This window comes from Microcaecilia unicolor, chromosome 6 (genome assembly GCF_901765095.1).
Source record: "Microcaecilia unicolor chromosome 6, aMicUni1.1, whole genome shotgun sequence".
Classification (NCBI taxonomy): Eukaryota; Metazoa; Chordata; class Amphibia; order Gymnophiona; family Siphonopidae; genus Microcaecilia; species Microcaecilia unicolor.
This window is the reverse complement of record NC_044036.1, coordinates 311931838-311952464: the sequence shown is the minus strand read 5'-3', so window position 1 is coordinate 311952464 and position 20627 is coordinate 311931838. Positions and strand designations below refer to the sequence as shown.

Sequence of the window (20627 nt, the reverse complement as noted above, 5' to 3'; positions counted from 1 at the left end):
CCTCTGAAGGTAAGCTGTCCCATGGGAAAACAAACTGAAGGCTGCAGTTGTCAGTAACTAGATGGTAGATATTTTGATCAGTGTTCAAGACCTTTTCAAAGTACAATGCACCCCTACATTTTCAAATTTATTGTGCAGCACACCAACCTCCAAGTTGAAATGAACATGGAAGATGATTCCTATGGCCCAAAAATAAAAGGCTGGGAAGCACAGAATGCCCCACCAGAAACTGGAAAGATTCAAAGGAGAATATTCAATATTCAGGAGGGGACAAGGAGGTGATGCTGTACACTCAGTAATATACATGCTGCACAAAGAAGGACCAGATTACCCATATTCTGTATGATGATGCCTGTTAATTCCCACATTCCAGGGCTCATGCTGTTACGTAAAAGGGAGAAGTGTATGCATGGCTACACATGTTTAGAGGAGTTTCCAGCATATTTAAGAGACGCTGTTGGTCTCTCTTGTAGCTGCAAGATACTGAGAGCAGAGTCCATGTACTAGTCTGGACCTAAACATTAGGCAGCGGTGATTTTTTTTTCCCATGGCATATCTGATCAGGTCTGAAGGCACTCACTCTGGCTAGAATACACTGGTTTAGATTACTACCAAAGCGATTTATTTAATCATCCCTTTCTTCCCTAAAGTTCTTTTATTCCTCTCCCGCTTGACAGTTCCAAGTGAAATGTTATTACTCTCTTTTAGAAGAGGTCTACAAAACACATTTGAATGTTAGGCAAAAAAGAAAGGTAAAAGGTTATGAGATCATGGCATTGGCAAATATTAGGTAAAAAAGAAAGGTAAAAGGTTATGAGGTCATGGCATTGTCACATGAACACTTTTCATCACCATTCCCGGTATCTCAAAATTTTCTTTCCCTCGGTGGCACAATGAATTGTAATATACCAGTCAGTTTTCTGAAAGTTGGTATTGTGTTCCAGCAATTCAGAGATTCAGGGTCTAAAATATAATGTCCCCTGGCACAGTAAATAAATGTATATACTCAGAGTGACTATCTTTTCAATTACAAACACCAATCAAAATGTTGCTTCTGAAATGAAAGGAATTTTTTCTTAATGCTCAGATACTAAGCTTTCCCATCTGGCATTTCTGGTTAATAGTATCCTACTGAATTAAAATGTGTGGTGGTACAAATAATCTTGTTATATATTTATGCTATAATCTATTTGGCAGCTTCTAGTTAGTGTTTCTGCCATGAATCTTATTCCTTACTCATTACAAATTATAGTGAGGATGTGATAGAAGAAACTTTTGTGAAGCACATTTTTGTTGCCTGTGTCTTGCATTACAATAGTGATAAAACTTATCTTTGGTATAACAAGCAAGTGCCATGCTCAGTCAGCAATGATTCAGTGAAACAAGTCTATAGTACTGGCCAATTGTGTTCACTTGTAAATACCCAGAAGATACACTGCTTGTTGCTCATTCCAAGAAATGTTGATCCCTGAATCTGCATGCTAATAGTTTCTAATGAACAAAAATAGCATAATTCACAAATGGATCATAATAAAACTATGAAAAAACCAAGGTTACCTCTGAGAGCCAAATTCATGTGTTACATACATATGGGAGAGGAGAGGAAGGGATAACTGCTTTCTACTCTATGACTTTCATGAAAAACACTGTACTCTGAAAACTCCCTGCTGCACTCAGTTCCAATGATCCACTCTGAGTGGTTTATATGACAGTCAACTTACCAAAAGGGTAAGGAGCAAAGGTGTTAGGTGAAGATTGCTGCTCTTTGGTCTGCAGGTCAGATAGGCTGGGAGCCTGGGGATGGGATGAGAAACTGTCCATGGCTGATTTGCCTGCAGAAGGGTGTAGAGAAGGATGTGGTGGGGGAGGCTGCTGCTTCATAAGCAAGGCCTGGGCCAGCTGGCGTTGATGCTGCTGGATCTGCTGCTGCATGTTATTGATTGTACGTGCAACCTGATGGCAAAGAAACAAGCAACTTTCAGTAATGAAGGATAATCCATAGAAAGCACAAAATTACTAACAATATATTGCCATTGGAAGGGATGGACTTTGCATTCAGGCACCAGTGTTATAAAATTTCAAGTATAATAGAATACAATACTTTTGTTAAGGACCATCTTCAACAAAAATGGAGGGGGGGGAAAAAAAGACTTTTTTATTTTTTTTTTAAACAAAAGAAGCCACCCAAACGCATACAATGAGTTCTGCACAGACTTTTCAAAGGGTAGAATGGTTACTGCAAACCCATCAATGAATGTCATAACTACAAATCACTGCATTGCCAGTCTCCTGAAGGCAGGCTGACACCAGACTGAGAACCAGCACCATGATGATCCCAATAAAGTTAAGCCTTCATATGGCTAAAGTCAACTGTGACTAAACAAAATGTAGTCTATTACCTAACTTGAAATGGTGCATTTTGTCATACTATCAGATTTTTTGAGGATCTAAAGAAACAAAACATAAGTGGATAATTTATGGGCTTGCAACTGCTCTCTTGCAATGCAAAAAATGGCATACCTCTTCACTCTTACAGGTTTGTGGCCTAAAGGAAATAGTTGGTAGGGCAACTAAGGTTAAAAAAAAAAAAAAGGCCCCAACACTAGCTTACACTGACTTGTGACTGATGAAATCTACTACAGTATTGGACTCTCACTTCAGTCAATCTTTTAGTAGGCACCCATGAGGTGGAGGATCTCTTCAGCGAGACCTGGTCACCAGCAGGACTCTGCCTAGCTTCCTGGACCACATATTGAGCTTTCAAGGCCAATCTGGAGCTGGGCTTAAGTCAAGAAAAGCATTGAGGCCAGCTTTCTATTCAGAGTAGACCAAAGCACTCAGAGACATCCTGGAGCAGATTTCTTGGCTATCAGTGTCACAATGTTTCCCAAGTCAAACATATCACACATTATGATCGTTGGTAATGTAGATCTTGTGTGTGCACCTTGGACAAAATTTTAAGCCCTTGGTCTACTTTTCTGATATGGTGAAAAATTAATGATGCATAGCTAAAAGGAAAAAGGATTGGAAGCCTGCTCGCTATCCAGTTTCCTGCTGAAAATTCAAAGGAGACAAAGTGGTGTGATTTGGCAGTGTTGAAAGAGACAATACAACTTATCTGAAAATCTGACTAGAGAACTAGAGGGAAACAAAAGTTTGTGGCTGAGGCCAGGATGCAAATGTTGGGTAAAGAAGCAAAAGGAAACAGAAGATATAGGGCTACCCAGAGCGAATGCTACATACCTGTAGAAGGTATTCTCCGAGGACAGCAGGCTGATTGTTCTCACTGATGGGTGACGTCCACGGCAGCTCCTCCAATCGGAAACTTCACTAGCAAAGGCCTTTGCTAGCTCTCGCGCGCCCATGCGCACCGCGCATGCGCGGCCGTCTTCCCGCCCGAACCGTCTCGTGTTCGTCAGTCCCGTATGTAGCAAGACAAAGACAAGGGAAGACACAACTCCAAAGGGGAGGCGGGCGGGTTTGGGAGCCTGCTGTCCTCGGAGAATACCTTCTACAGGTATGTAGCATTCGCTTTCTCCGAGGACAAGCAGGCTGCTTGTTCTCACGATTGGGGTATCCCTAGCCCCCAGGCTCACTCAAAACAACAAACATGGTCAATTGGGCCTCGCAACGGCGAGGACATAACTGAGATTGACCTAAAAACTTATCCAACTAACAGAGAATGTAGCCTGGAACAGAATAAAACATGGGCCTAGGGGGGTGGAGTTGGATTCTAAACCCCGAACAGATTCTGAAGCACTGACTGCCCGAACCGACTGTCGCGTCGGGTATCCTGCTGCAGGCAGTAATGAGATGTGAATATGTGGACAGATGACCACGTCGCAGCTTTGCAGATCTCTTCAATAGTGGCTGACTTCAAGTGGGCCACTGACGCAGCCATGGCTCTGACATTGTGAGCCGTGACATGACCCTCAAGAGCCAGCCCAGCCTGGGCGTAAGTGAAGCAAATGCAATCTGCTAGCCAATTGGATATGGTGCGTTTCCCCACAGCCACTCCCCTCCTGTTGGGATCAAAAGAAACAAACAATTGGGCGGACTGTCTGTTGGGCTGTGTCCGCAGCAGATAGAAGGCCAATGCTCTTTTGCAGTCCAATGTGTGCAGCTGACGTTCAGCAGGGCAGGAATGAGGACGGGGAAAAATGTTGGCAAGACAATTGACTGGTTCAGATGGAACTCCGACACAACCTTTGGCAAGAACGTAGGGTGAGTGCGGAGGACTACTCTATTATGATGAAATTTGGTGTAAGGGGCCTGAGCTACCAGGGCCTGAAGCTCACTGACTCTATGAGCTGAAGTAACTGCCACCAAGAAAATGACCTTCCAGGGCAAGTACTTCAGATGGCAGGAGTTCAGAGGCTCAAAAGGAGGTTTCATCAGCTGGGTGAGAACGACATTGACATCCCATGACACTGTAGGAGGTTTGATGGGGGGCTTTGACAAAAGCAAACCTCTCATGAAGCGAACAACTAAAGGCTGTCCTGAGATCGGCTTACCTTCCACACGGTAATGGTATGCACTGATTGTGCTAAGGTGAACCCTTACAGAGTTGGTCTTGAGACCAGACTCAGACAAGTGCAGAAGGTAGTCAAGCAGGATCTGTGTAGGACAAGAGCGAGGATCTAAGGCCTTGCTGTCACACCAGACGGCAAACCTCCTCCATAACAAGAAGTAACTCCTCTTAGTGGAATCTTTTCTGGAAGCAAGCAAGACACGGGAGACACCCTCCGACAGACCCAAAGAGGCAAAGTCTACGCTCTCAACATCCAGGCCATGAGAGCCAGAGACCGGAGGTTGGGATGCAGAAGCGCTCCTTCGTCCTGTGTGATGAGGGTCAGAAAACACTCCAATCTCCACGGTTCTTCGGAGGACAACTCCAGAAGAAGAGGGAACCAGATCTGACGCTGCCAAAAGGGAGCTATCAGAATCATGGTGCCCCGGTCTTGCTTGAGTTTCAACGAAGTCTTCCCCACCAGAGATATGGGAGGATAAGCATACAGCAGACCTTCCCCCCAATCCAGGAGGAAGGCATCCGATGCCAGTCGACCGTGGGCCTGAAGTCTGGAACAGAACTGAGGGACCTTGTGGTTGGCTCGAGATGCGAAGAGATCTACCAAGGGGGTGCCCCACACTTGGAAGATCTGGCGCACTACTCCGGAATTGATCGACCATTCGTGAGGTTGTATAATCCTGCTCAACCTGTTGGCCAGACTGTTGTTTATGCCTGCCAGATATGTGGCTTGGAGCCACATGCCGTAACGGTGAGCCCAGAGCCACATGCTGACGGCTTCCTGACACAGGGGGCGAGATCCGGTGCCCCCCTGCTTGTTGATGTAATACATGGCAACCTGGTTGTCTGAATTTGGATAATCTGATGGGACAGCCGATCTCTGAAAGCCTTCAGAGCGTTCCAGACCGCTCGTAACTCCAGGAGATTGATCTGCAGATCGCGTTCCTGGAGGGACCAGCTCCCTTGGGTGTGAAGCCCATCGACATGAGCTCCACACCCCAGGAGAGACGCATCCGTACTTAGCACCTTTTGTGGCTGAGGAATTTGGAAGGGGCGTCCCAGAGTCAAATTGGCCCAAATTGTCCACCAGCAAAGGGATTTGAGAAAACTCGTGGACAGGTGGATCACGTCCTCTAGACCCCCAGCAGCCTGAAACCACTGGGAAGCTAGGGTCCATTGAGCAGATCGCAGGTGAAGATGAGCCATGGGAGTCACATGGACTGTGGAGGCCATGTGGCCAAGCAATCTCAACATCTGCCGAGCTGTGATCTGCTGGGACGCTCGTACCCGGGAGACGAGGGACAGCAGATTGTTGGCCCTTGTCTCCGGGAGATAGGCACGAGCCGTCCGAGAATCCAGCAGAGCTCCTATGAATTTGAGTCTCTGTACTGGGAGAAGATGGGACTTTGGGTAATTTATCACAAACCCTAGTAGCTCCAGGAGTCGAATAGTCATCTGCATGGACTGTAGAGCTCCTGCCTCGGAAGTGTTCTTCACTAGCCAATCGTCGTGTACTCCAAGCCTGCAAAGCGCTGCTGCTACCACAGCTAGGCACTTCGTGAACACTCTGGGCGCAGAGGCGAGCCCAAAGGGTAGCACACAGTACTGGAAGTGACGTGATCCCAGACAGTCCAGAGAGCATAGCCAATCGTTTTGCTGAATCATGGGAAGAAGGGTGCCCAGGGAAAGCATCCTGAACTTTTCCTTGACCAGATATTTGTTCAGGACCCTTAGGTCTAGGATGGGACGCAACTCCCCCGTTTTCTTTTCCACAAGGAAGTACCTGGAATAGAATCCCAGCCCTTCTTGCCCCGGTGGCACGGGCTCGACCGCATTGGCGCTGAGAAGGGCGGAGAGTTCCTCTGCAAGTACCTGCTTGTGCTGGAAGCTGAAAGACTGAGCTCCCGGTGGACAATTTGGAGGCATGGCGGCCAAATTGAGGGTGTATCCTTGCCGGACTATTTGGAGAACCCACTGGTCGGAGGTTATGAGAGGCCAACCTTTGGTGAAAAGCTTTCAACCTCCCCCCGACCGGCAGATCGTCCGGCATGGACACTTTGACCTCGGCTATGCTCTGCTGGAGCCAGTCAAAAGCTCGCCCCCTGCTTTTGCTGGGGAGCTGTGGGGCCTTGCTGAGGCGCACGCTGCTGACGAGAGCGAGCGCGCTGGGGCTTAGCCTGGGCCGCAGGCTGTCGAGAGGGAGGATTGTACCTACGCTTACCAGAAGAGTAGGGAACAGTCCTCCTTCCCCCATAAAAACGTCTACCTGAAGAGGTAGATGCTGAAGGCTGCCGGCGGGAGAATTTGTCGAAAGCGTTATCCCACTGGTAGAGCTGTTCTACCACCTGTTCGACTTTCTCTCCAAAAATGTTATCCGCTCGGCAAGAGAAGTCCGCAATCCGCTGCTGGATTCTATTCTCCAGGTCGGAGGCACGCAGCCATGAGAGTCTGCGCATCACCACACCTTGAGCAGCGGCCCTGGACGCAACATCAAAGGTATCATATACCCCTCTGACCAGGAATTTTCTGCACGCCTTCAGCTGCCTGACCACCTCCTGAAAAGGCTTGGCTTGCTCAGAGGGGAGCTTGTCCACCAAGCCCGCCAACTGCCGCACATTGTTCCACATGTGGATGCTCGTGTAGAGCTGGTAAGACTGAATCTTGGCCACGAGCATAGAAGAATGGTAGGCCTTCCTCCCAAAGGAGTCTAAGGTTCTAGAGTCCTTGCCCGGGGGCGCTGAAGCATGCTCCCTAGAACTCTTAGCCTTCTTTAGGGCCAGATCCATCACACCAGAGTCGTGAGGCAACTGAGTGCGCATCAGCTCTGAATCCCCATGGATCCGGTACTGGGATTCGATTTTCTTGGGAATGTGGGGATTAGTTAGAGGCTTGGTCCAGTTCGCCAGCAATGTCTTTTTTAGGACATGATGCATGGGTACTGTGGACGCTTCCTTAGGTGGAGAAGGATAGTCCAAGAGCTCAAACATTTCAGCCCTGGGCTCATCCTCCACAACCACCGGGAAGGGGATGGCCTTAGACATCTCCCGGACAAAGGCCGCGAAAGAGCTGCCTTTCAGGGGAGGAAGTGGGATTAGAAGGAAGGCCATCAGACTCCTCGTCCGAGAAATATCTGATGTCCTCCTCCTCCTCCCACGAGGCCTCACCATCGGTGTCAGACACAAGTTCATGAACCTGTGTCTGAAGCCGTGCCCGACTCGACTCCGTGGAAACACGGCCACGGTGGGAGCGTCGAGAGGTAGACTCCCTCGCCAGCACCGGCGAAGCTCCCTCCACCAACGTCGTCGGGGAGTCTTCCTGGGAGGCGGCCGCAAGCGGTACCGATGTCGGAGACCTCACCCCGGGCAAGGGGCCAGCCGGCGCCTCACTCGACGGTACCGGTGGCGCAAGCACCCCCGGTACCGGAGGGGAAGGGCGCAACAGCTCTCCCAGAATCTCTGGAAGAACGGCCCGGAGACTCTCGTGCAGAGCGGCTGTGGAGAAAGACTGGGAAGCCGATGCAGGCGTCGAGGTCAGAGTCTGTTCCGGGCTGTCCAAGGGGGAGCGCATCGACACCTCCTGAACAGAGGGTGAGCGGTCCTCCCGGTGCCGATGCCTACTGGGCGCCGACTCCCTCGGCACCGAGGCGGGAAGGAGACCGGTGTCGATGCTTCTTTGATTTCTTCAAATGAAGCATATCACCGGAGCTTCCCGGTACCGACGAGGAGGACGTAGAATCCAACAGTCTCTTCCTCGGGGCCGAGGCCGAAGAAGGTCGGTCTCGGGGGGGGGGGGGGGGGCTGTAACGCAGGAGCCCTCAGGGCGGGAGGAGACCCACCCGAGGGCTCATCGCCACCAGCAGGGGAATGGACAGCCCTCACCTGCACTCCAGTCGAAGCACCACCGTCCGACGACATCAGCAACAGCGGAGGTCCCGGTACCACCGACGTCGACGCAGCCTTCCGATGTCTCGGTACCGACGATGCAGAGGGTCGAAGCCTCGATCGAAGACTTTGATGCTGTCGTCGATGCACTCGATACGTCCCGTGCTGTTGTCGACGAAGAGCCCGAGAACAACACGTTCCACTGGGCCAATCTCGCTACCTGAGTCCTCTTTTGTAAAACAGCACAAAGACCGCAGGTCTGCGGGCGGTGCCCAGCCCCCAGACACTGAAGACACGAAGCGTGCCTGTCAGTGAGCGAGATTACCCGGGCGCACTGGGTGCACTTTTTGAAGCCGCTGAGAGACTTCGATGACATGGGCGGAAAAATCACGCCGGTGAAATCAAAATTCGCGATGATGACGAAAGGCACCAAAAATAAGGGAGAGAAAAACCCGTACCGAGGCCAAAAAAAAAAAGGCCGATCCCGAAAGCGAAAGGAAACTTACGCTGGGGAAAAAACTGGACACACGGGAAGGGACAAGACCGAAAGGTCTCTCTCTCTCTCTTTTTTTTTTTAGCGAAATCGCGAAGACGTGCGAGGGTCAACTTGAGGGGCACGAAACGGCGGCAAAACACGACCATCCCGAGCGTGGACAAAAGAAGACTGATAAACACGAGCCGGTTCGGGCAGGAAGACGGCCGCGCATGCGCGGTGCACATGGGCGCGCGAGAGCTAGCAAAGGCCTTTGCTAGTAAAGTTTCCGATTGGAGGGGCTGCCATGGACGTCACCCATCAGTGACAACAAGCAGCCTGCTTGTCCTCGGAGAATGTAAGTTGTACTGCAAATATGCAGAAAGGTCTTCTAAGCTTTCCAAGAATATTTTAAATTTTTCCAACTTGTCGATAAGTGGTCACACGACCCATTTCTGTGGTATGGTGGCCCTTGTAATCACACATACAAAAGTATGAAAGAGTAGAACATTGTGCTTTCTATGGCCTAACTCTAGCTGATTACAGGAAAATAATTACATCACCATTTGGGAAGCACCAGAATGGAAAGGACAGTACTGTCGGTAGAAAGAGGAAAAGCTAAGATAGCAAGTTCACCTACTTGCTGCTCCTGTTGTCTCATGGGTCCAGAAACATTACGCTGAGCCTGTAACATCTGCTGCTGGATTTGTAAACGTTGGTATGCCTGCAGTTTCAAAGTAAGAAGATGTAAGGTAATGTGCCATTTAAGAGATTCATACATATACTTCAGAATCAACTATAAACCATTATCAGGTTTTAGAATCTATTTTACCAACATAATTCTAGGAAAATTAACAGATGCATATGGTGCTAGCAACTGTCCCTATTAAGTGGGAATTATCCTAGGTGGGAACTCACCTGATACCTTTTATATTTTATTTAACACATTTATACCCCACATTTTCCCCACTTAGTTGCAGGTTCAATGTGGCTTACACAATACCGTAGAGGCAGGCTCCGGTTCGGTAAAATACAAATAAACAATATAGTATGTAATCTTGGGGTCATTTAATAAAAACCCTTTTAAACTCAAATTATCACATCATGTGCATTTGATCTGGAAGATCATTCAGTTTCAGTAATGTTGTCAGGAGGTGGGTACTGATGGTTTTGCCTTGGACTAGATCTTTTCTTTCAGGCTGACAGTTCATTTTTGAGTAATGATGTTAGATCTAGTTGAATAGCATTACCTTGGAGACCACAGACATTCTGACTCATCAGTCTTTTCAACTTGTATACAAGACCATTCACCTTGATTTGTTCTTTGGGCCTCACAACCTATTTATATGCAGAAGATATACAACTGATTGTTCCAATTGTTGGGAAACCCGTAGAATGCATGAGGCAGTTGAATAAGCATCATCAGCTGAATGCTGATAATTTGCTTTTAAATAATCCCAAGAGCCAGTTTTAGGAGCATGTCTCCAATTTTGATACAAATGAATAGATTGTTTTGTGTGTTTGCTTTTTTTTTTTTTTTTTTTAAATTAAGACTTCCAAACTCTGTCCTTTGAGTGTTCAGTATTTATGGGGAGAACATTGGGTGGTTTGGGGGTTTTTGTTTTAATCATTTTATATGCGATCATCTGGGCTGCTACTACTGTGTTCATGAGGATCAGGTAGAAATCTTTAAATGTATCAGCCAGCTTAGCTAATGGTAAAAAAAAAAGTGAAATTTTTAAACTTACCTATTCATCTTCTTTCCCTTCCTTTAGTACTGCTAGACCAAGCCACACAAGTAGGTTAATGTCCCCTTGCCAGAAGAGGGACAGAGAAAAAAGCTCACTGCTGAATTCACATCACTTAAGTGGGTCTGATGGTGCTTTCAGTTCTTATGCTATCCTATGTCAAAGCTAAGACACCCAACCAATCTTCAGGTCTGTAGTACCTGAAGACTAGAAGCTGGTCAATGACGCTGAATTTTAAAAAGGGTTCCGGGGTGATCCAGGAAATTACAGACTGGTAACCTGACATCAGTGCTGGGTAAAACAGTGGAAACTGTTATAGAGAATAAAATTATGGAACACAAACACGGTTTAATGGGACAGATTCAGAATGCTTTCAGCCAAGGGAAGTCTTTGCTTCATTTTTTGAAGACGTGAATAAACATGGATAAAGGTGAGCCGGTTGATGTAGCGTATCTAAGTTTTTTACAAAGTTCCTGAGAAAATTAAAAAGTCATGGGATAGGAGGCAATGTCCTTCTGTAGATTAGGAATTGGTTATTGAACAGAAAGCAGAGAATAAGGTTAAGTGGTAAAAGCAGTTAACAGGGTTTAAAAAAGGATTAGATAGTTTCCTAAAAGAAAAGTCCATAAGCCATTGTTAAAATGGACTTGGGGAAAATCTACTGCTTATTTCTAGGATAAGCAGCATAAAATGTATTGTCCTGTTTTGGGATCTTGCCAGGTACTTGTGATCTTTTTCCAAAAGTGGCCAATCCAGGTCACAAGTACCTGGGCAAGATCCTAAAAGAGTATTTCAAAGTATTATTAATGATGGCACCTAGATCCTTTTCCTGGGCAGTGACTCCAAATGTGGAATCTTATATGGCTATAGTTTGAGTTCTTCTTCACCACATGCATCACTTTGTACTTGCTTACACTACATTTTGTCTGCCATTTGAATGCCCAATCTCCCAGCCTCATAAGGTTCTCTTACAATTTCTCACAATTCTCGTGATTTCACAACTTTGAATAACCATCATCAGCAAATCTGATCACCTTACTCATTATTCCTGTTTTCAGGTCATTTAACAGATCCCTGGGGAACTATTTACTTAAGTTTTCTCAACTACCTTATAACCAGTGCTTAATCCACAACAGGACATTGCCTCCTATTCCATGACTTTTTAATTTCCCTCAGGAGTCGTTCATGAGGTACTATATCGAATGCCTTCTGAAAATCCAGATACACTACATCAACTGTCTCACTTTTATCCACGTTTACTCACCTTTACAAAAAATGTAGCACATTGTTGAGATAAGATTTCCCCTGGCTAAATCCAAGTTGGCTTTGTCCCATTAATCCATACCTATGTATCTGTTCAACAATTTTGTTCTTTATAATACTACTACTACTTAACATTTCTAGAGCGCAACTAGGGTTACGCAGCGCTGTACAGTTTAACAAAGGACAGTCCCTACTCGAAGGAGCTTACAATCTAAAGGACGAAATGTCAAGTTGGGGCAGTCAAGATTTCCTGAATAGAGGTGTAGTGGTTAGGTGCCGAAGGCGACACTGAAGATGTGGGCTTTGAGCAAGGATCTGAAGATGGGCAGGGAGGGGGGCCTGGCGTATGGGCTCAGGAAGTTTATTCCAAGCATGGGGTGAGGCAAGGCAGAAAGGGCGGAGCCTGGAGTTGGCAGTGGTGGAGAAGGGTACTGAGAGGAGGGATTTGTCTTGAGAGCGGAGGTTACGGGAAGAAACATAAGGAAAGATGAGGGTAGAGAGGTAAGAAGGGGCAGCAGATCGAATGAATTGTAGGTCAGTAGGACAAGCTTGAACTGAATGCGGTACCTGATCGGAAGCCAGTGAAGTGACTTGACGAGAGGGGTGATATGAGTATATTGGTCCAGGCGGAAGATAAGACGTGCGGCAGAGTTCTGAACGGACTGAAGAGGGGATAGATGGCTAAGTGGGAGGCCAGTGAGGAGTAGGTTGCAGTAGTCAAGGCGAGAGGTAATGAGAGAGTGGATGAGAGTTCGGGTGGTGTGCTCAGAGAGGAAAGGGCAAATTTTGCTAATGTTGTAGAGGAAGAAGCGACAAGTCTTGGCTATCTGCTGGATATGCGCAGAGAAGGAGAGGGAGGAGTCGAAGATGACTCCGAGGTTGCGGGCAGATGAGACGGGGACGATGAGGGTCGTATCGACTGAGATATAGAGAGGAGGGAGAGGGGAAGTGGGTTTGGGTGGGAAGACAATAAGCTCGGTCTTGGCCATGTTCAGTTTCAGGTGGCGGTTGGACATCCAGGCAGCAATGTCGGATAAGCAAGCCGATACTTTGGCCTGGGTTTCGGCAGTGATGTCTGGTGTGGAGAGATAATATTGTCTGTCAGCCATTTTGCCCGACACTGATGTCAGGCTCACCCGTAATTTCCTGTCCAGGTGATTTGCTACTCTTTAGTTTGTCAAATTGCCCTATTACATCGTCCAGATTTACAGAGATTTGCTTTAGTTCCTGAATTAGTGTCATGCATTCGGCCTGCAAAACCCCGATGGAATGATACAGTTTAGAGGGTGAAGAACTTCTGTGCATGAAAGAGGAACAGGACTTGGGTATGATCTTAACCCTTTAGTGTCCAATGTTCCTGTAATAAGCCATATTGGAACAGATTGATGGGAACATTGGACACTAATTAATGTGGACAAAAAAAGGCGATGGCAAAAGCTAGAAGGATGCTTGGGTGCATAGGGCCAATAGGAAAAAAGAGATGATAGATGCCCCTGTATACAAGACTGTACAGAGACCTCATTTAGAATACCGTTATTCTGGAAATCACACTTTCAAAAAGATATCAATAGGATGAAGTAGGCCCAGAGGGCGGCTACTAAAATGGTCAGTGGTCTTTCTCAAAGTGTATGGGGACAAATATCTCAATGTGCATACTTTGGAAGAAAGGTGTGAGAGGGGAGTTATGATAGATATTTAAATACACATGTACATTTGAAAGGAAGCTCTGGAACGAGGGGGCATAGGATGAAGGTGAAAGGGGATACACTTAGAAGTAACCTGAGCAAATACTTCTTCACAGAAAGGGTAGTGAATTCATGGACTGTCTGCTCAGTGGAAGTACTGGAGAAGAAAACAGTATTTGAATTCAAGAAAGTTTGACACAAGTGCATAGGTTCTCTAAGGGTGTGACAGGAAGAGTAGATGGCATGGATGGGCACACTGGATAGGTCATATGGTCTTTATCTGTCTTGCAAAGAATTCATTTTGTCTCTCCACTACTGCCTTGTCCACCCTAAGCGCTCCTTTTACCCCTCGATCTTTTAGTGGTCCAACTGATTTTTACCAGATTCTTGCCTTGATTAAAAAAAAAGTTGTGTGTTCTGCCTGCAAGTTACAATTCTTTTTCAAAGTTGCTCTTTACTTTCCTTATCAGCATGACATTTGACTTGTCATTCCATATGCTGTTTCCTATTATCTTCAGTTAGATCCTTCTTTCATTTTCTGAAGTATGTTCTTTTAGCTTTAACAGCCTCCTTCACCTCACTTATTAACCATGCTGGCTGTTGTTGGCCTACCATCTGCAATACGTAATAGTTTGTGCTTCAAGGACGGAATTTTTACACAATGTCTACACCTGATGTAAATTTTTGACCTTTGCAACTGCTCCTCTAAGTTTTGGTTTTTTTTTTTTAAGTTTGATGACTTGAATATGTATACCCTAGACTAGAGGAAAGGAGGGAAGGGGAGATATGATACAGATGTTTAACCCATTAGTGCCCAATGTTCCCATAATAAAATCCCATATGGGAACGTTGGGCACTAATGGGTTAAGTACTTGAAAAGTATCAATATACAAGGATAAATTAGGTCTTACCTGCTAATTTGCTTTCCTTTATTCCCTCCAGACCTGCACAGATGGGTTTATGCATTCCAACCAGCAGGTGAAGACCGAGCACCTCTGACTTCTGGGTTCGGTTACAACCATACTGTGCAGTCCTCAGAGTCAGTTATCGAATAGCCAAGCAGGAGCTAAACCGAACACTACTAAGATTTCCTCTCAGACACTAGGTCCTAAGTACTGATTCAGAACAACTGTATGCTGCTGTTTCACAATTACATCCCATTCACACAATAATGTGTCCTATGTGTGGCCCAAGACTGACCACTTTTCTCATCAAAATATTTATCTCATTTTCTCTCTCCTTTTCTTTTTATTTTTTAATAACTGCAAAACGCTACGTCCAATTCCTCACAGCATTCCAAGAACATTCATCACAAGCTACAGCATATCAGGTGGGCCCTGTGCCTGTCTGGAGGGACTAAAGGAAAGCAAATTAGCAGGTAAGACCTAATTTATCCTTCTGTAGCATCCCTTCAGACTGGCACAAACGGGAAGTACCAAAACAGTGACCATCAAGGGAGGGATTCCCATTTCCAAGACTCTTACTCCAAAAGCAGTAGTCTCCCACATCCTGATGAAACTGCACATCCACCTAATAACGGCACACAAAAGAATGAAGGGATGACCAGACAACTGCCTTGCAAATCTCCAGAGGCAGCACAAGAGAACTCATGGCCCATGAAGCCACCTAGCTACTGGTGGAATGCACTCTAAGCTGTAACAGGGCCGACCTCCCTTTTAAGAGGTACGCCGACACAACTGCCTTCTTAATCCATCTGGCAATAGTAGTTCTAGATGCAGCCTCACCCTTCCTTTGACCACTGATTAGGACAAATAACTTGTTCAGACAACAAAAGTCTTGCATCCAAAGTACATGTATATGCAGCACCCAAAGGACATCCAAGCAGTCATAGGCAGTCAGTGACTCGTGTGGGGACGCTAAAGTGGGTGGGGGGAAGGCTGGGGTAGGGCGGGCCTGATTCCTTAATTGCCTGACAACATGCAGAAAGGAGCACCAAAATTGCTGTAGATAATACATATCTTAATATCTAAATTTAATAAAAGGTACTGAATGCTGAACAATAGTGACAAAGAAAATTAAGCAGTGCAAACTTCAGTAAATATATATAGGTCTCTTAGGCAACTGAATTAAAGTAGATTAAAAGAGTTGTCAGCAGATGATACCTACACCTCTTTAGAGACCTGAAGCCAGTCAGCCTCTTTCACCCACCTCTCCCACTTGCCTGCAGCCCATCTGCCCCTCTCTTTCTCTGACACACATCTTTCCCCCTCCCTTCCGACTCTCAGACAGCTTGTTGATTTTGCTGGCTCATGAGATTGGGCACTACAAGGTCAACAGGTTCTTCATGAACCGCAGGTTGCTCCAACTGTCTGAGAGCTGCTTGGCTGCACAGTACTAAGTCCCAAGACTTGAAAAGCAACAACTTTATGCATGAAAAGGTACCACTGTGAATATTGCACTGTGCCCTAAAACATCAATACACCACCTAGTGAAAAAATAAAATAAACACAACTGCAACAAGATCTCTACACAGGCACTTAATGCTAGCAGAATACCACAACTTAGTCCACGGAACCCTAGGGATCCTCTCTCTCCAGGGGTTCCTCAAGAAAGATTTATGTAAACATATGTTTATACAAACAGATTCTACAATTTAATTTCTTGAGGAACCCCTGGAGAGAGTTTGAGTACCCAACACAGGCACCATGTTTCAGCTTAGTAGCTTGCGTTAAGAATCAAAAGAACAGGATGCTGAGCTAATGTGATGCAATCAAGCACCAAATACACGTCAAGGCTTAACAGACAATACTATGGCGTGACAAAGCTGACCATCAATCAAATAAAAAATGCTCCAATAATAAGAAACAGCAGTAACAGCACGTCGAGATATTCTCCCGGTGTAGCTGTCAAGCCATAATAAAGGCTGACCTTATTTGCACACCTTCCAGTGTATTTTCACTCCACTCTGTCTATGAAATACCAGAGATGAGCATTTCCAAAAGCTGACATATTCCATCTGCACACTCAGGGAAGACAAGGCCACAGCAGAGAGATTAAATGAATTCTTTGCTTCGGTTTTCAACAAGGAAATTGTGGGAGAGATACCAGTGACAGAAATGGTATTCATTGTTGACGAGTCAGAGAAACTGGATCTTTGTAAACCTGGAAGATGTAATGGAACAATTTGACAAGCTGAAGAGTAGCAAATCACCTGGACTAGGTGATACACATCCCAGAGTACTGATAGAATTGAAAAAAAGAACTTGCAGAGCTATTGTTAGTAATATGTAATTTATCTTTAAAAAGAAGCAGAGTACCAGAAGATTAGAAGGTGGCCATTGTAATGCTAATTTTTAAAAAGGATTCCAGAGGTGATCCAGGAAATTATAGACCGGTGAACCTAACGTTGGTGCCGGGCAAAATGATAGTGGAGGAGTGGCCTAGTGGTTAGGGTGGTGGACTTTGGTCCTGGGGAACTGAGGAACTGAGTTCGATTCCCACTTCAGGCACAGGCAGCTCCTTGTGACTCTGGGCAAGTCACTTAACCCTCCATTGCCCCAGGTACAAATAAGTACCTGTAAATAATATGTAAGCCGCATTGAGCCTGCCATGAGTGGGAAAGCGCGGGGTACAAATGTAACAAAAACAAAAATAAATAAATAGAGACTATTAAAAAGAACAAAATCACAGAGCATATACACAAGCATGGATTAATGAGACAGTCAACAATGATTTAATCAAGGGAAATCTTGCCTCCCAATCTACTACATTTTATTGAATGGGTGAATAAACATGTGGATGAAGGTGAGCCAGTCGATACTGTGTACCTGCATTTTCAAAACGCATCTGACAAAGTACCTCATGAAAGACTCCTTAGGAAATTAGAAAGTCATGGGATAAGAGGTAGTGTTTCATTGTGTATTAAAAACTGGTTAAAAGATAGAAAACAGAGTAGGGTTAAATGGTCAGTATTCTCAATGGAGAAGAGTAGATAGTGGGATTTCCCAGGGGTCTTTGCTAGGAACGCTGCTTTTTATCATATTTATAAATGATCTAGAGATGGGAATAACTAGAATTTGTGTTTGCAATTTAAGTGCCTCTTTTGAGTCTACCCCATTATAAACAACCAGGGAAAACTTTTCTCCAATTTATTTGGTCATGTATTAAGTCTGGACACTAAGGGGTAAATATCCAGCTGGCGGTGGTCAGCGTTTTTTTTGTTGTTGTTGGCAGCAACATTATGTCCATGTATTCAATGCCAGGGTTTATGCGTCAGCTCGCTTACCAGTTAAGTGTAATATTCAGCAACTCTGCCCCTACACTGCCCACATAATAGGCGATTTTCAATTTAGCAGCTAGGGCTGATGATATTCAGTGGCACTAAACAGTTAAGTGCTACTGAATATCAGAAGACAGTCCTGCACAAGCAATTTAACTGGCCAGGAGCCTATCCTCACTGGTTATTGATCCCTAAATTTCAATTTACTTACCAGCTGCAGTTGATAGAGCTGGTTCAACATCGTCATATGCTGAGGATTAATTGGCGAGGTTAATAGTGCAGGATTGAGACCAATGTTTTTTGCTGCAAACTGCAAAAGCTGTGCTTGAACCTGTAAAATAAAACCACACCACTGCATTAATACAAAACCACAGCTCTTTAAGACATTACATGCTGTCTATTAAAATGTTTTATTTTGTATTGCTTTCTAATGTAGCATATGCCATACCCTGTACTCTTATTTGAACATTTTTACTGTTGTAATCGCCTATTTTTGACTTATTCTGTGCACCACCTTCAATTTGTTCAAAAAGGCTGTAAATAAATCCTAATAAATTAAAATCAACTGTTGGTCCAAAACCCTTGATCACCATAAAATGGGATATCAGAAATTATTGCCTTGGTATCCTAGGCTACAAACAAAATCAATTTCTTTACATTACCTTGACATGAGAATTTTTGTTGAAAATCCACTTAAAAAAATATTATAGTACTATAAATTTACAAAAATATAGTTCTGTAGATATTTTCATCCTAGAAACAAGAAAAAAATAATAATTCCCTTCTCATGCCCCTGGGGGCTGTGAATGCTTACTGGGAGAGTGCCCATTCACCAAATCAACTGTCAACCTACGGCCCAGGATGAAATAGTTATTGCAGCAAGTTTTGCAATATTTTCTATTATACCCCCTCCCTTGTTTTAATTAAATGGGCATACTATCTATAAAATGGGAATCTCCAAAGGACAATCAAACTTTAAGGGTAGGGAATGTTATGTTACAAGAGGAAAAATTGATTCTGATGCTTTCTGGAGCTTGTTAACGAAGTTTGGAGGGAGGAATGATTGGGAAAATTACATTTAATATCTAAAATGAGATAGTATTAAAAGTACTTAATAAAGTAGCCTCTCTAACAGAAAAAGTATGGTTTCGTAAATCTAGTGCTCCTTGGTTTAATTCTGGTTTAGTTGCGTTAAAGCAATTATGTCGGTGACTGCAGCGTCGATGAAATAAAACTCAGGATTCAGATACAAGTTATTTAAAAAAGGCTGTAAAGGATTATAAAGCTATTTGGATGAGGACTGATCAACATCTAACTGTTTTAAGCTAGCACATTTGCTTATTTCCGATCTGAGGAAGAAGGGCAACCTTCGAAAGCTAATCAAGAAATGTATTAAATTATGTCCAATAAAAAAGGTATCATCTTATTTTCTTTTCCATGTTTTATTTTGTTGATTTCTATTGATAAATATGTTAATGAAACTAGAATTATTGTCTAGTTCTAAAGTCAAATTGTTCTTTAGAACCTACAGTGAAAGATCTTGCATTATTTTTCCAGGAAAAGATAAGGGCTTTGCTGAATCAACTGACCTCAGTTTCAATGGAGTATCTTGACCTAGCTAGGCCTGATTGTGGTGACCTTGCGGTACCAGTGAACTGTATTTGGTTGGAATTTAAGGTTCCAAAGTATGAATGAATTTCTTATAATAAACTTTCCAAACTCATTGTCAGATGGACACTTGCTCTAGGGCAGCATTAACAGTAGCCCCTTTAGCTTTTAAGGTTTGGCTTTTTATCACAATTGTAGAGTTTGGAAGACTTTTTTTTAAATCAATTTTGGAAGCTCCCACATAGATGATTCACAAGTGTGTAATTATCGGCCCACAGCAAACACTCCTTTGTTTGTGAAAATTATGGAGGGTCTTATTTGGATCAACATGATTTGCTTTTAACACCACATCAGGATTTATGACCCTTTTAAATTCTTTATTAGATCAAGTACTATGTTTAATGTCTCAATGCCACCAAGTCATTTTGCTGCAGTTTGATTTATATTCAGCATTTGACTTGGTGGAGCAGTCTATCTTATTACATATTTTAAGAGATGTTGGTATGGTGGGATTGGCTAGTCAGTGGTGATAGATTCTTAAGAAGGGTATACAGAGTTCAGAAAGGACAATAGACCTCAGAATCTTAGAATTCTACAGTAGGGGGTTCCCCAGAGTTCACCCCTTTCTCCAATACTTTTTAATGTACTGATGACATCTTCAGGAGGAATTTTTGATTTTTCAAAGAATGATATATATCTATATGCAGATATTACAATTTTGCTTCCATCATTCAATTCATTTGACAACAGTATAGGGGATATAACTGTTTTGCATAGATGGAACAATGGGCGATTCAACACAAATTAAATCTGAATATTGGTAAGACCAAGATTCCTCTGGTAAAACTAAGTATTACGGATAAGCCATTTGTCTTGGAAACTACCTTGAGGGTTTTAGGGGTATTGTTGGACTGTTATTTGTCTATGACAGATCAAATTAAACTTTAAAAATCCTAGGAGTCACAATCGACCGCCACCTAACACTTGAGACTCACGCAAACAACACAACCAAAAAGATGTTCTACTCCATGTGGAAACTGAAAAGAATAAGACCATTCTTTCTGAGATCCGTCTTCCGCAGCCTAGTGCAATCACTTGTACTCAGTCATCTGGACTACTGTAACTCATACGCAGGCTGCAAAGAACAAATACTGAGGAAACTTCAAACAGCCCAGAATACAGCAGCCAGACTCATCTTCGGA

The 20627-nt window shown here is 44.4% G+C and overlaps 1 protein-coding gene across 1 annotated transcript in view; it reads right to left on the bottom strand.

Moving 5' to 3' along the window:
- The window catches only part of TNRC6C (trinucleotide repeat containing adaptor 6C), a 253617-nt gene that overhangs the window by 80074 nt on the left and 152916 nt on the right, over positions 1 to 20627 (bottom strand). The window contains 3 exon segments of the mRNA XM_030208143.1: positions 1722 to 1953; positions 9522 to 9605; positions 18029 to 18148. Coding sequence (XP_030064003.1) covers positions 1722 to 1953; positions 9522 to 9605; positions 18029 to 18148 — 436 coding nt within the window.